This window comes from Limanda limanda, chromosome 2 (genome assembly GCF_963576545.1).
Source record: "Limanda limanda chromosome 2, fLimLim1.1, whole genome shotgun sequence".
Classification (NCBI taxonomy): domain Eukaryota; kingdom Metazoa; phylum Chordata; class Actinopteri; order Pleuronectiformes; family Pleuronectidae; genus Limanda; species Limanda limanda.
This window is the reverse complement of record NC_083637.1, coordinates 7839763-7852657: the sequence shown is the minus strand read 5'-3', so window position 1 is coordinate 7852657 and position 12895 is coordinate 7839763. Positions and strand designations below refer to the sequence as shown.

Here is a 12895-nt window from a genome sequence, read left to right as displayed (position 1 = left end):
AGATAATTCCATATGATAATGTTTAACCACAACTTTATAGTAGTTGTCGGTTTGTTAAACACGATGTTATGTAATTTTTATCTGCAACTGAGAATGTTACTCAGAGTCTCTCTCTGCCAAACACAACATCATCGCATTTCCCAACACCTGAAGCAGATTCTTTCTGCTGTGCACAATTTATGTTTGCACCGATAGCAGCACGAGTCCGAACTTGTCGCTGTTGGATGATACATTGAGGAGCTGTTTTATTCTTTAAATTACATATTTACCTGCCTCCATATACATGTTGTCGGTTAATTAAGCATCACACATCAAAGAAGGAGGGGCTGATTTTTGTTTTTAATGTAGTTGTCAAGGAAACTCACGTAACAAGCCTCAGGGACATTTCTGTTTAAGGTAGAAGGCAGCGAACCCTCCTCATGTCTTTAGTAGGATAGGGAAAAAAAGATAAAGCTAGAAAATGAATCCCATATAGGGAGATTAACATGTGCAGTATGGACTTGGCAGTGTCACAATCTCCCTTTAAAACCCATACATCCTCTTCCAGGGTGCTATTATTTCTGTAATGAAAAGCTCCTGTGATTTCTCAACGTGTAAATGCAGAGGCCACGCAAGTGCACTCGAGGACACAGGAACAAAAAGAACAGTGGCTTCCATTAACTGCCTCCTTTTTTTCCCCCGCAGGGCATTCGAGGAATTGATGGCGTTCAAGGCTCGAAGGGAAACATAGTGAGTAAACTTAAGACAGGAGCCGGTGGAGACTGATGAGAAACTAGGCCCCACAACGTAATCATTTCCTGTTTGTGACAGGGATCACCGGGAGACACCGGAGCACCGGGACAACAAGGCAACCCTGGAATACTGGTATGAGCTCAGATCCTCACAACTAATCACATTAATGAATACACAGAAGCACTAATGTTACACCTCCACTACAGGGCTTCCCTGGTCCTCAGGGGTTAGTGGGGTTGCCAGGAGACAAGGTACGACTCTTTTAGTTTGAATTGCATCTTTAGAAGTTGGAAGTGCAGAAGACGTGATAATTGATTGGTCTGTTTTCGTGTGGTAGGGGCCTCAAGGGAAGAAAGGGATGCAGGGCTTACCTGGAAACGATGGGCCCTCAGTACGTACATGTTTTCTCTTTTTTTTTGCTCTATATTTTCTCTTCTCTTAAAGACACAATGCATTCTGTCGCACCTAATCCTTTAGTACTTTAGAACTGCATTCCTGACTGCAGCCTTGGCTTCTTTTCAACAGGGTCATCCAGGACGAGAAGGCACTCCAGGTGAAAAAGGCCTTCCGGTAAGTCTGTCGTTTGTCTGTTGTTCTGCTGTTGTTCAGGTTGACAAAGGAGGTGTCAGTCAAATTAATGTGTTAATGGTTTCATCTGTAGGGTCCTTCGGGGGTGCAGGGGCCTGTTGGGTATCCTGGACAACGAGGGGTTAAGGTAACAAATGCAAATCAGAGTTGTTGTAGTTGTTTCTTTAGCATTTCTTTATGAGTATGATCATGCATAGTTAAGTGACTGAGACCTAAGAGTGTGTGGTATTTGGTGCATCTTGAGTTTATAGGGACTTTTAGGCCTTGGCAGATGTATTTCCTCCACTTAAACTTCAACACCATAACAATGGCATTGAAACATTATTTGAATATGGAAATATTGTAGTTATTGAACAAAGGTACCCGGTTTAAAACCTGAACGCAGGGAAATATTACAAGCTATGAGTACCTGCTCCTGATGGAGATGACGGTATATCAACATGTGGTTTGATGTGGTTTTAACATGTCATAAACAGCCAGTAATATTGTATCATGTGTTTTGTGATGATTCCACTTTTGTTGTGTCTCTTCCTGTTTAACAGGGAGCAGAAGGAATCCGAGGATTAATGGGAAGCAAAGGGGAGAAGGTAAGTGTCTGTATTTTAACCGTGGAGGTAACAAAACATACGGATTGTGCACAGTGACAGCTTTTTTGTTTTCTTCCATTGTGAGTTTATTGAATCTGTTAAACTGGATTGACTGCCGGTCCCGCTGTGTCCTCCTCACCCTCCGCTCTGTCCACAGGGAGAGGACGGTTTCTCCGGGGCCAAGGGGGAGATGGGAGGGAAGGGCGACACTGGAGACAATGGAGTTCCAGGTGGGAGAGGAGAAGATGGACCAGAGGGACCCAAAGGTCAGACAGGTCCTCTAGGAGAAGGCGGCCCATCTGGTATTTTTGGAGAGAAGGTATAAAGCTACGTTAGCATGTTTAATGCTAATAGCAATTTATAAAAATGTTCTCAACTCATGTTGTTCAAGAAAAGTCACAAAGTCTTTTTTTTAGGGGAAACTGGGAGTTCCAGGGCTGCCAGGGTATCCGGGACGTCAGGGGACAAAGGTAAGATGAGTGAAATAATAGACAATTGGTCGAATTCAGACAATTACAGATGTGGTGGATAAATGTTTTTGGATTTCTCTTCCACAGGGTTCTGATGGTTTCCCTGGTTCACTGGGAACTGCAGGAGAGAAAGGGAAAAAGGCGAGTGGAGAGTTTAAAATCATACTCATGAAGATGTCTGGAAGTAAGACCTTTTTAATTCACATCTTGTCTTCTGTGCCTTTACCCAGGGTCCTGCAGGACAACCAGGAGGCGGAGGCCAGAGGGGTCCAAATGTGAGTGCTTTGTTTTAAAATATGCACCAGTTCAGGAGGTAATGGAGCAAATTTCCTTCGAAAATTTGCCACCAACTGAGGCAAGCAACATCACCAAAGGCCTGGTCCCTCTCTGTGTTTTTCTCTAGTCCATTAGCTTTTGTAAATCAAGAGTCATCTTGCAGAACGTCTCTGTAACTGGAACAATTTTCCTTTCAAGAGTCATTGCATGACTTGCAAAGACGACAATTCCTCCTGCATATCAAACCCGGCAGTGATCTCACGCACAGAAATTACTTGTTGGATGTTTTTTTCTCATGTCGCTGTGTTCATTAAACCAGTAACTGAACCAGTGTCTGACCTTTCGCTGTGCAGACATAGAGACTCACTGCTCACTGAACTGGGGATTGATTTGAAATACACCTTCCGGTTTAGGGAAGTAAAAGTTCAGGCCCATCCTTCATTTGGTCTCACTCCTGTTTCCTCCCTGACAGGGTGCTCGAGGTGGCAGAGGAGCACGAGGGCCGACGGGGAAATCAGGAGAGAAGGTCAGCTGATTCTCCTCCAGCCAATAGTAACACCGTAACTGAAGTATGAAAACATTAAATACTATTATATTTCTCCATCTTCTCCTTGTTACTTATGTTATCCTAGGGCGCCTCAGGATATGATGGACCCCCAGGATCTAATGGAGAGAGTGTAAGAAAAATGCTTTTAATAAAACACATCAATTATGTGACTGATCGATCATCTATTAAATTTGCCTCATTTCTTTCAAGGGACCTCAAGGACCAGTAGGAAGGAACGGAGAGCCAGGACCTAAAGGATCAAGCGTGAGTAACAAAACACTCCAATTTATACTTGATTCGTATGTTATTACCTTAATTTTAAACTGGAAATGACTTTATAAAGTTTTGATTTTGTAACTGGAAGGACAGTGGTATCTTGTGTTGCAGGCTGCATGTAACCAGTCATTATCTGATCAGAACTGTGAACCCACCAGAAATAAATCCTCACCTTATGCTTTGAATTATGTCCAGTGGCCTGAATGGGACAGCTCTTACATTTTTGTATTTGACAGCTTTAAAGCAACACTCTGTGACTTTTACTGAGCAACAGCGCCCTCTGTAGACACACGTGATGATTAACTATGGGACAATGTTTCTGGATGATGAAGTGGTTTTCATATTGATAAAAAACTAAGCCGACCAATCTCTTACTGTGTTGTCCCACTCACTTAACTGAAACACAACCAGGAGAGCTGCCAATGTAACAAATCCACCACACTCTATTTGAAATTCTGCATATTTTAAAAGTTCAGCATTACACCTGAACTTTCTGGACCTGTACCATCTTTAACTTTGATTAACTGCAGTGATTTCTCACCTTGACCTTGGCTTATTTGTTTGTGTGTGTAGGGTCCAGGTGGGAAGGACGGACTTCCAGGTCACCCAGGTCAAAGAGGAGAAGCAGTGAGTAATTTACTATTTGACTAATGGCCTTCAACTCACAAAAACTCTCTCACAGACTCACCAGAACATGTTTAACACACATCATCTCTGTAACTGCAGGGATTCCAAGGGAAGACGGGACCTCCCGGACCTTCCGGTGTCGTGGGGCCACAGGTGAGCTCAACAATGAGAAGCACTTAGGTTATGTAATATTTCTCCAACCTTGTGGTTCATGTCTGTAGTGGTGTAATTGACCCAACCACTTGTGTGTGTCTCAGGGCAAATCAGGAGAGTCTGGCCCAACTGGGGACCGGGGTCACCCAGGGGCACCAGGGGTCCCTGGAGAGCATGGTTTACCGGGGGCTGCTGGGAAGGAAGGTGGAAAGGTGGGTTCTTTCAGATGTATCACACAGAACATTATTTCATACTACAGAGACATTATTGGGGTTTTAACAATGTGGTTTCATGCCTTTGTATAAATAATTCTACTTCTCTTCCCATAGGGGGACCCAGGTTTGCCCGGGACATCTGGGAAGAGCGGTCCTACCGGCCTGAAAGGATTCAGGGGGAGTCGAGGGGCGGCTGGAATTATGGTAACACAGAAACACAGACCACACTCCAGAGATATCACCTGATTTCTTACTTCTCTGAATTAAATAAGTGATCTCTGCAGGGGCCTCCCGGTCTGAAAGGAGGATCAGGACCGAACGGACTCCAGGGAGCCCTCGTGAGTTAGAGTATATCTACGGATCCAAACCTTGCCTTTGCCATCTCATTGCTTCGCTTGATCAATCAGTGATAACATGTACTCTGTGTCCTTAGGGTGCCTCAGGCGAGAGGGGCTCTCCAGGAGTTGCTGGGGCCATCGGACAGCCGGGTCGGGCCGGAACTATCGGAGGACCTGGACCAATGGGAGAGAAGGGGGAGCCTGTAAATACATCTGACTCTTTTCATGTTTTTTTGATTATTTCTCTCTATTGCATTTTTTATTGCTTTCAGTAATACTGTATTTCATTGAAACCCTTTTATTCTTGCAGCACATTCCTAAAGCTCTTATAAGGAATTTCATGCATATACTGGGTTGAGTATCTCTTTATTCTCAGAAGTACTTTGTACCATGGATTCCATAAGCTGTTGGAAGCATTCCTTTAAGTGTCTGCAGATATGACTGCATCACATGGTTTCTGGCCAAACTCCTGTTCATCAAATCCTAAAGGCTTTTTTATTGATATCAGATCTGGTGACCAGGCCGGCCACTGAAGTTCTCTGATCTCATTTTTTGGTCCATTATCCTGCTGGAGGGTCATCTTTAGAGGATGAATGTGGCTATAACAGGATGCACATTGTCGACAACGAAACACAAAAAAAGACATTCAAAAGATGATTAATTTGTTTTAAGGGGTATGTTAAAAAGATATTCCCCACATAAATACATCACCACCTGCAGCCTGATGTGGTCGGGTCCATGGATTCATGCACTTGACATCATATTCAGACCATCTGCGTGCATCAATCTGTTTTTCTAGTCTCTAGCTGTCCAGTTTTTGGCCTCTGACCACTTCAGCCACAGATTTCTGCTATTGGTTGACAGGAGTGAAACATCAGTCGTAGAGAGGATACCTCAGTCTCTGTAGCCTTTAACCAGTGTGGCCAGTCGCCTCTTGTCAACAAAGCGTTTCCATCCACTCCTTCTTACTGGAATGTTTTTTGAATGAACAAATAAGCGGGTCTACAGGTGTCCCTGATAAAGTGGTTGGTTGCTTCAGTGACTCGATGGAAACATATAAAAGTTGTTTTGTCTTTGGGTGGATATGTTGTTTTTTCCATGTGTTTGTGTTTATAGTTTACAACAAGTTAAGTGTTTGCATTTGTGCCTCAGGGAGAAAAGGGACCTATTGGACCAGCCGGTCAGGATGGGGATCAGGGAACTGTCGGAATGCCGGGAGCTACTGGTCCTACTGGACCTCCAGGAGATGACGGAGATAAGGTAAATATGTTCCTCTGTGAGTTTGAGAAGCAAAGTAAAAATTGTGTTTGTGCGCCGTGTGCGGTGGTAATGAATGTGTGACTGCTGTGTGTGTGTCCACAGGGAGAGCAAGGAGGCTCCGGGCAGAAAGGCAGCAAAGGAGACAAAGGAGAAGGAGTGAGTTTGCAGTGGGAGACATACATATATGTGAATTGTATTTCATTATCAGAGCGGATGTCATTATTGCTGATCTCTTCTCTCTCTCTCTCTCTCTCTCTCTCTCTCTCTCTCTCTCTCTCTCTCTCTCTCTCTCTCTCTCTCTCTCTCTCTCTCTCTCTCTCTCCAAAGGGCCCCAAAGGTCCCACTGGCACTCAAGGGCCTATCGGTCAGCCAGGACTCCCGGTGAGTCTCCTGCTCTGTTTGTTTTCTGTGTCTTGAACTCAAATCTGTTACAATAAACCTCTAACACTTTGACCTCCTGATTCTCCTGGTCTGTATTGTAGGGTATGGATGGACTGCTAGGTCCCCGGGGCCAGCAGGGCATGTACGGTCCGAAAGGAGACGAGGGTCTACGCGGCTTTAAGGGCTCCAGAGGACCGATAGGATTACAGGTGAGAGTTGTTCACAGGTCCGAGTCCAGATCATCCAAGTGAAGAGGCCTTGGAGCAAACACTAATCCTCTAATCCTGTGTTTTTCAAGGGCATGCCGGGCCTGCCAGGAGAGAAGGGTGAGAGTGGACATGGGGGACTGATGGTGAGATCATTATCCTGCTTCCTCCTTTATTTTCATCACATCTCCATTAATTTACACACATTAATGAATAATTGTTTTGTTGTTTGTTCAGGGTCCACCTGGGCAACAAGGCCCATCTGGTCCTCAAGGACCTGTTGGGGGTCAGGTAAAGTCTCACAAACATATCTATGCATCCTGATTTAGTCAAGCACTTGTTTTGAATTTGGAAAGAAATATTTAAATGTGTGTGCTGTACAGGGTCCAACCGGCCGACTAGGAATGATAGGACAGCCTGGTGTTGGTGGAGAGAAGGTAAAAACTGATAGCACATTATGCATATTAAAAATGGTTCTGACATTATCTATGTTTGCATGTCTCACTCTCAATGTGTCTCTGTGTTAGGGGGAGGATGGTGAGGCCGGTGACCCTGGATCGGTCGGTGTTTCAGGAAAGATAGTGAGTGTGACAACATTCTCAAACTTGCTTCTTCCACCTTCAATGTTTAGGCTTCTCTTATTGTTCCTGCCTGCCTCACCTTTGTCTCTCTCTGCTCCCTCATTACTTTAGGGAGATAAAGGAGACCTTGGGGAGAAGGGAGATTCAGGCCTTCCAGGAGCAGCTGGTACTCCAGGAGCAAGGGGCCCTTCAGGCGATGATGGGCCCAAGGGCAATTCTGTGAGAAGCCATCAATACTCTGCTGTGAAAGTAGACAATACAATGCATTAAAGACCACTGTACTACTGTGTGAACCTCACCTGTTTTATTAAGTGAGTGGTAAAAAAAACTGACTTAGTTGCAGACACCGAGCAGAAAAGATATTTATTTAATCTGTTTGGGATTTGACTGCACTTTTACTAATCAAAATAATATTTATTCAATGGACCTGATAGATCATATTTCCTTTGTAGATAATTGGTCCTCTTGTATTTCATGGAGATTATCCTGAAGAGATTAATCTGACTAGGAACCATAAAACGAAAGCATCACTGCCTTTCGATCGGTTTCTATCAATTACACAGGTTTTTGACTGAACTGTCTTTATTTGACTGTTTCCATAGTAGCAGCTCTCTCTTTGTTCACCAGTACATGATTCAAAACACATTTGTATCCTCCACAATACTATTGCGGAGGATATATAATACTAATGCTCTCTCTCTCTCTCTCTCTCCCTCAGGGTTCTATAGGTCTCACAGGTGACCTTGGACAACAGGGAGAAGCTGGACCCAATGTGAGTAGCTGCTGAACCTCTTCCTTGCCATTTGTTTTTGTTATCACATGAAAAATTGTAATTTCACCTTTTCTGTTCAAAATTTGTATTTATTATTTAAGCTTTCGTTTGCTCTCCATTGTTTTCTCTCATCAGGGCGTGGATGGTCTGCCTGGTTCTAAAGGAGACACAGGGGATCCTGGGAAATCTGTGAGCTCCTCTCCTCTGCATAACGCACTACACACTGTGACATCCATGATTTCTTTAATTCATGAGCATTCGGTATGTTGTCATCAAACAACACCATGACTGGCCATGTAACGTGTTTCTGTAAACATCTCAGGGACCGCCAGGAGCAGCAGGGGAACCGGGACCATCTGGACCTCCTGGACGAAGGGTGGGTGTTCTCGTGTCTGTGTGTTGCTGCCTGTGTGTGTGTGTGTGTGTGTGTGTGTGTGTGTGTGTGTGTGTGTGTGTGTGTATTATTGTGACAGGTTAAGGTTAAAATGTTTGAAATGTTGATCTTCAGGGCCACTTGGGGAAACAAGGGAAGGAAGGAAAGGCAGGCCTGAAAGGAGTGAAGGTGAGTAGTTAGAAACAACTCTTTGAAAGTTTACTTCTGAATCTAAACAGTTACTAAAAGTCACCCTGTTGTCTGTGTGTTTCAGGGTGCCCCCGGTCTTGAGGGTCCCGTTGGGAAAACAGGCCCCGTAGGTGCCCAGGGGCAATCTGGCAGGTCTGGCCCTCAGGGTCTCAGAGGAATTCCCGGCCCTGCAGTAAGTTCAATTTTTTTAAAAAGCACAGAACTAATAAGAGAAACACAAAGATGAAGGTTAAGAAATCATTTCTGTTTCTGTCTCTCAGGGTGAGCAGGGTTTGAATGGACCATCTGGCCAGACTGGACCACCCGGTCCCATGGTAAGATGACACATCCATGATCAATATGTGAAGATTGGAAATGATAATTCCAAACTAAGTAAAGACTTATTCCTATTTGCTTTTTTACAGTGATTTAGATTAAGAGGATCAATAAAACTCTACAGCCAACATCCAGTTAGCTTAGCTTAGCACAAACACTTGGTAGCGTATCTAAGCACTGGAACTTTCAGACATGAAAGTGGTGTCACTCTCCAAATCGAACTCAGCAGGAAAGATGAATGATGTTGAACTGTTCTTTTAAGAGAAAAGACAAAGAGGAAGCTGATCGGCAGTTTGAAAAAAAAGCTCAGCTGTCTCTGTTCCGTTAAAAAAATAGTTGGATCACCATCAGAGCAGTAAATTAATGGGTTTTAAATGTTTAAGTGGTGTTTGACGTCGCTTCCTCTTCTCAGGGTCCATCAGGATTACCAGGACTAAAGGGAGACCCTGGCAAGAAGGGAGACAAGGTACATGGACACTGTACACACCTGAATATTTACTCTGCCCTTTTGCTGTGGCTTCGACCTCGACCTGATTTGTGACGTCTGTGCAGGGTCATGGTGGATTAATAGGTCTGATAGGACCACCAGGGGACATTGGAGAGAAGGGGGACAGAGGACTGCCAGGAAACCAAGGACTACCAGGACCAAAAGGAGATGAGGTGCTACAAAAAGACTTATTCTGCCCAATCCCATTTTAGAGAGTAAAACCACATCTACTGGTTCTGTTCTTCTGACAGCTTTGTTTGTTTGTGCTTGTTATCAGGGTCTAGTTGGTCCATTTGGTCCCAACGGACCCCCTGGACCCACAGGCCTCTCTGTGAGTACATCTGATCATGTGACTGTGAATTAGCACCATTGTCAGCGTAGAGTTTACTGAAATATCGTTAATCCCATCTCTGTCTCTATCTTCTCTCTCTCTCACAGGGTGCTGCTGGTCTAAAGGGATCTAAAGGAAACCAGGTAAGTGTAAAACTGATTTATTCAGTGTTTTTACATTATACTTCTACTCAACCTGAACTCATTCTGCTGTGTGTGTGTTTGCATTAGGGTCCAATTGGCCCCAGAGGAGACCTTGGTTCTATTGGACCTCCAGGACCACCAGTGAGTTCTACTCATAGACATTTCATCTAACGGCACCGTCTTACATTTATCAATGGGTAACTTTTGTGTGTCTGGTTTTATTAACTCTCCTCTCCTCAGGGTCGGCCGGCAACAGTGGTAGGAATGGCGCCTCTTCACGAGCGAGGAAGGAGAAGGAGAACCCAGGCCTCGGTAGATGGTGCTGCATTTGAACAGGAGGAGGAAGAGGAGGGTGTAGACAATGGAGGAGAGGAGGAGTGGATGCAGGGGGACCAGGCGGCGCAGGACAACTGGATAAAGCAGAAGGAGGGCCAAGGCATGGAGGAAGTGTTTGCATCTCTGTCCTCTATGAAGGTGGAGGTGGAGGGTCTGCGTAACCCACTGGGGACGTTCCACAGCCCCGCCCGCACCTGCAAGGAGCTGTGGTTCCTCCACCCTGAGCTCCCTGACGGTACCTGATCACATTTCCCTGCATGTTGAGACTCTTTTTCACTCCCCAGAATTTTTCTCCATCTTATACTAATAATAAATCTGCAGGACTTGTCACTCTTTGGCGTTGAACCCTCTGCACTCGCCCCCCCTCTCTCTCCTCAGGCGAGTACTGGATCGATCCCAACCAGGGTTGCCATCGAGACTCCTTCAAAGTGTTTTGTAACTTCACCGCACACGGCGAGACGTGTCTGCACCCGGACAAGAAGTTCCAGTCGGTTAGTTTTCATGCACCGACACATTATTATGGTCACTTCTTTGTTTTTGTCTTATAATTTGATCAACTTTTCTCAGCAAAAAGAAGCATTTGCCAATAGTTTAATGAGTTGGGGAAAAAATTTACATTAATGCATATCTAATAACTGTCTCTGTGTTGATTGAGTGAATTTGAAGCTATTTTTTTTTTTTGCCTTCAGGTGAAGTTGGCTGCCTGGAAAGGGGAGAAGCCCGGCACATGGTACAGTCAATTCAGGAAAGGAAAACAGGTATGGTTTGATTATTTTGCATAGAGGTTAAAAAGTATTTCATACTGGGTCTTAAATGTGTTTAGTTAGATCTAAATATTTAAGGTGATTCCCTTACGTTTCAGTTTAAACCACACAATCAGGTCATTGTCAGAAAAATAAACCTCAAGATCAGAACAACTCAGGTCATAACATTGTTTGTATAGTGTAGTAAAGTTTTGTAGTGACACGTCCAAAGTAAAGGACTGAATGTGCACACAACTGCCTTCATGCATTGTTCAGGTTCATACTTTATTTTTCCTTGACGATTTTACATTGATGTTTGGTTCTGCTGTTCTCCAGTTTTCCTACTCTGGGACGGACGGCGTTCCCATCCACATCGTTCAGCTGAACTTCCTGAAGCTGCTGAGCGCCACGGCCACACAGAGCTTCACCTACCACTGCCTCAACTCTGCCGCCTGGCTGCACACCGCCACCTACGGCCACGAACACGCACTGCGCTTCAGAGGCAGCGACGGGGAGGAGATGACACATGAGAACACACATTACATCAGTGCACTATATGACGGATGTCAGGTGAGAAACACACGTGAAGCTCTCGACTCTCGGACAAATTCTTGCCTCAAACATGGCGTCACGCCTTCGCACCTTCAGAAAAATATTTATGAAGGAAAACACTAAAGACTATCTCAATACATTTTGATGCACATTGCCTGAAAATGAAAGTAAACACAAATTGACGCCAACGTGAAACCAAAGGACATATTACAAGTGGAATAAATAAAAAGAATATTTTAAGTCCTTTTTAAAAAGTTCCTTGGAAGTTTTGAAAGAGAAATCCCTTCACTGAGCGTCATGTGACAACGCACAAGTAAGTCTCTCGAATGACCAGCAGACGGCGACTCCACTGGTTTCAAAGAAAAGTTTCTATAGTAGTCTATGAGAAAATGACTCAATTTATAACACCAGGAAACATTTTTCTAAAGAGTTTATGTCTCAATCTGTAGTTCAAGTCTTCTTCAACACAGCTTGACGTTCATTTAGTTACTTATGGTCCCATTTAGAGTCTTGAAGATAAAGCATGATATGCACTGGGCTGTGTCAGGCTCCAGTTCATGGTTAGCTCTGGTTTCAAAAAAATAAAAAGGTGCCGGACAAAAAAGACAACCTTGAGGGTTCAAAATGGTCGTTAATAAACCAATGAGTTGCACAATGAACTTGGTTCCCACCACAATCAGGAAATATAAGTTCTGGACAAGAAATGCAGAATACTAACAATGAATCAATGCACATTTAAGTAGTTTAAATTAATTAATTTTGACCTTTAACCTTTGTTTAACCTTACATCAAATGAAGTATGTATTTATTTATTTTTAATGCATGAAATAGCGATGTCACTTTGTCAGTTATTTATCGGTGTGAACTCAGAATATTCAGCACATACTTACCACAGGGATATGTTTGTGTTTCTCCGTCCCAGACACGCTCAGGGCAGGAGAGGACTGTGCTGGAGTTCCAGGCTCCTCTCTCCACCACGCTCCCCCTCATGGACGTAACCGTGTCCGACTTCGGAAGCGGGAACCAGAAATTCGGTTTCCAAGTCGGCCCGGTCTGCTTCAATGGTTAACTGAGCCAGGGGGCGCTCATGGCGCAGCGAGAGTAATTTAATAGGAAAAAATAGCAATGGACATTTTTTTTTTCATGCAGGGAGAAAACTACTTACAAAAACAAAACATGATGTCATATATTTATAAGTCGATTTACCTACAACAGTGTTCTTCCTCTAAACCTTAATTCTCTTATTGACTCAGACTCTGAGTCTCGTATATTCATCACAAACCTTCTCACAGCCGACTCTGTGTTTTCATGAGAAGTGCATACTGTGCCTCTTTCTGACTCCTCAGTAACCTCAGATTTTAAGTGGTGCTCTCACTCATCCATCCATGTCTGCTCC

The 12895-nt window shown here is 44.1% G+C and overlaps 1 protein-coding gene across 1 annotated transcript in view; it reads left to right on the top strand.

Moving 5' to 3' along the window:
- The window catches only part of LOC133016007 (collagen alpha-1(XI) chain-like), a 29284-nt gene extending 16716 nt beyond the window's left edge, over nt 1–12568 (top strand). The window contains exons 22-67 of the mRNA XM_061083306.1: nt 685–729; nt 811–864; nt 939–983; nt 1070–1123; nt 1258–1302; nt 1394–1447; nt 1863–1907; nt 2065–2226; nt 2324–2377; nt 2465–2518; nt 2608–2652; nt 3126–3179; nt 3286–3330; nt 3411–3464; nt 4050–4103; nt 4203–4256; nt 4361–4468; nt 4586–4675; nt 4756–4809; nt 4905–5012; nt 5962–6069; nt 6172–6225; nt 6397–6450; nt 6552–6659; nt 6749–6802; nt 6894–6947; nt 7040–7093; nt 7184–7237; nt 7349–7456; nt 7956–8009; nt 8145–8198; nt 8332–8385; nt 8518–8571; nt 8657–8764; nt 8853–8906; nt 9320–9373; nt 9460–9567; nt 9672–9725; nt 9833–9868; nt 9956–10009; nt 10109–10180; nt 10265–10439; nt 10583–10695; nt 10894–10962; nt 11284–11517; nt 12422–12568. Of these exons, the coding sequence (XP_060939289.1) occupies nt 685–729; nt 811–864; nt 939–983; nt 1070–1123; nt 1258–1302; nt 1394–1447; nt 1863–1907; nt 2065–2226; nt 2324–2377; nt 2465–2518; nt 2608–2652; nt 3126–3179; nt 3286–3330; nt 3411–3464; nt 4050–4103; nt 4203–4256; nt 4361–4468; nt 4586–4675; nt 4756–4809; nt 4905–5012; nt 5962–6069; nt 6172–6225; nt 6397–6450; nt 6552–6659; nt 6749–6802; nt 6894–6947; nt 7040–7093; nt 7184–7237; nt 7349–7456; nt 7956–8009; nt 8145–8198; nt 8332–8385; nt 8518–8571; nt 8657–8764; nt 8853–8906; nt 9320–9373; nt 9460–9567; nt 9672–9725; nt 9833–9868; nt 9956–10009; nt 10109–10180; nt 10265–10439; nt 10583–10695; nt 10894–10962; nt 11284–11517; nt 12422–12568 (3420 nt within the window). The remainder of the gene's footprint in view (nt 1–684; nt 730–810; nt 865–938; nt 984–1069; nt 1124–1257; nt 1303–1393; nt 1448–1862; nt 1908–2064; nt 2227–2323; nt 2378–2464; nt 2519–2607; nt 2653–3125; nt 3180–3285; nt 3331–3410; nt 3465–4049; nt 4104–4202; nt 4257–4360; nt 4469–4585; nt 4676–4755; nt 4810–4904; nt 5013–5961; nt 6070–6171; nt 6226–6396; nt 6451–6551; nt 6660–6748; nt 6803–6893; nt 6948–7039; nt 7094–7183; nt 7238–7348; nt 7457–7955; nt 8010–8144; nt 8199–8331; nt 8386–8517; nt 8572–8656; nt 8765–8852; nt 8907–9319; nt 9374–9459; nt 9568–9671; nt 9726–9832; nt 9869–9955; nt 10010–10108; nt 10181–10264; nt 10440–10582; nt 10696–10893; nt 10963–11283; nt 11518–12421) is intronic.
- The last annotated feature ends 327 nt before the right edge of the window (nt 12569–12895 follow it).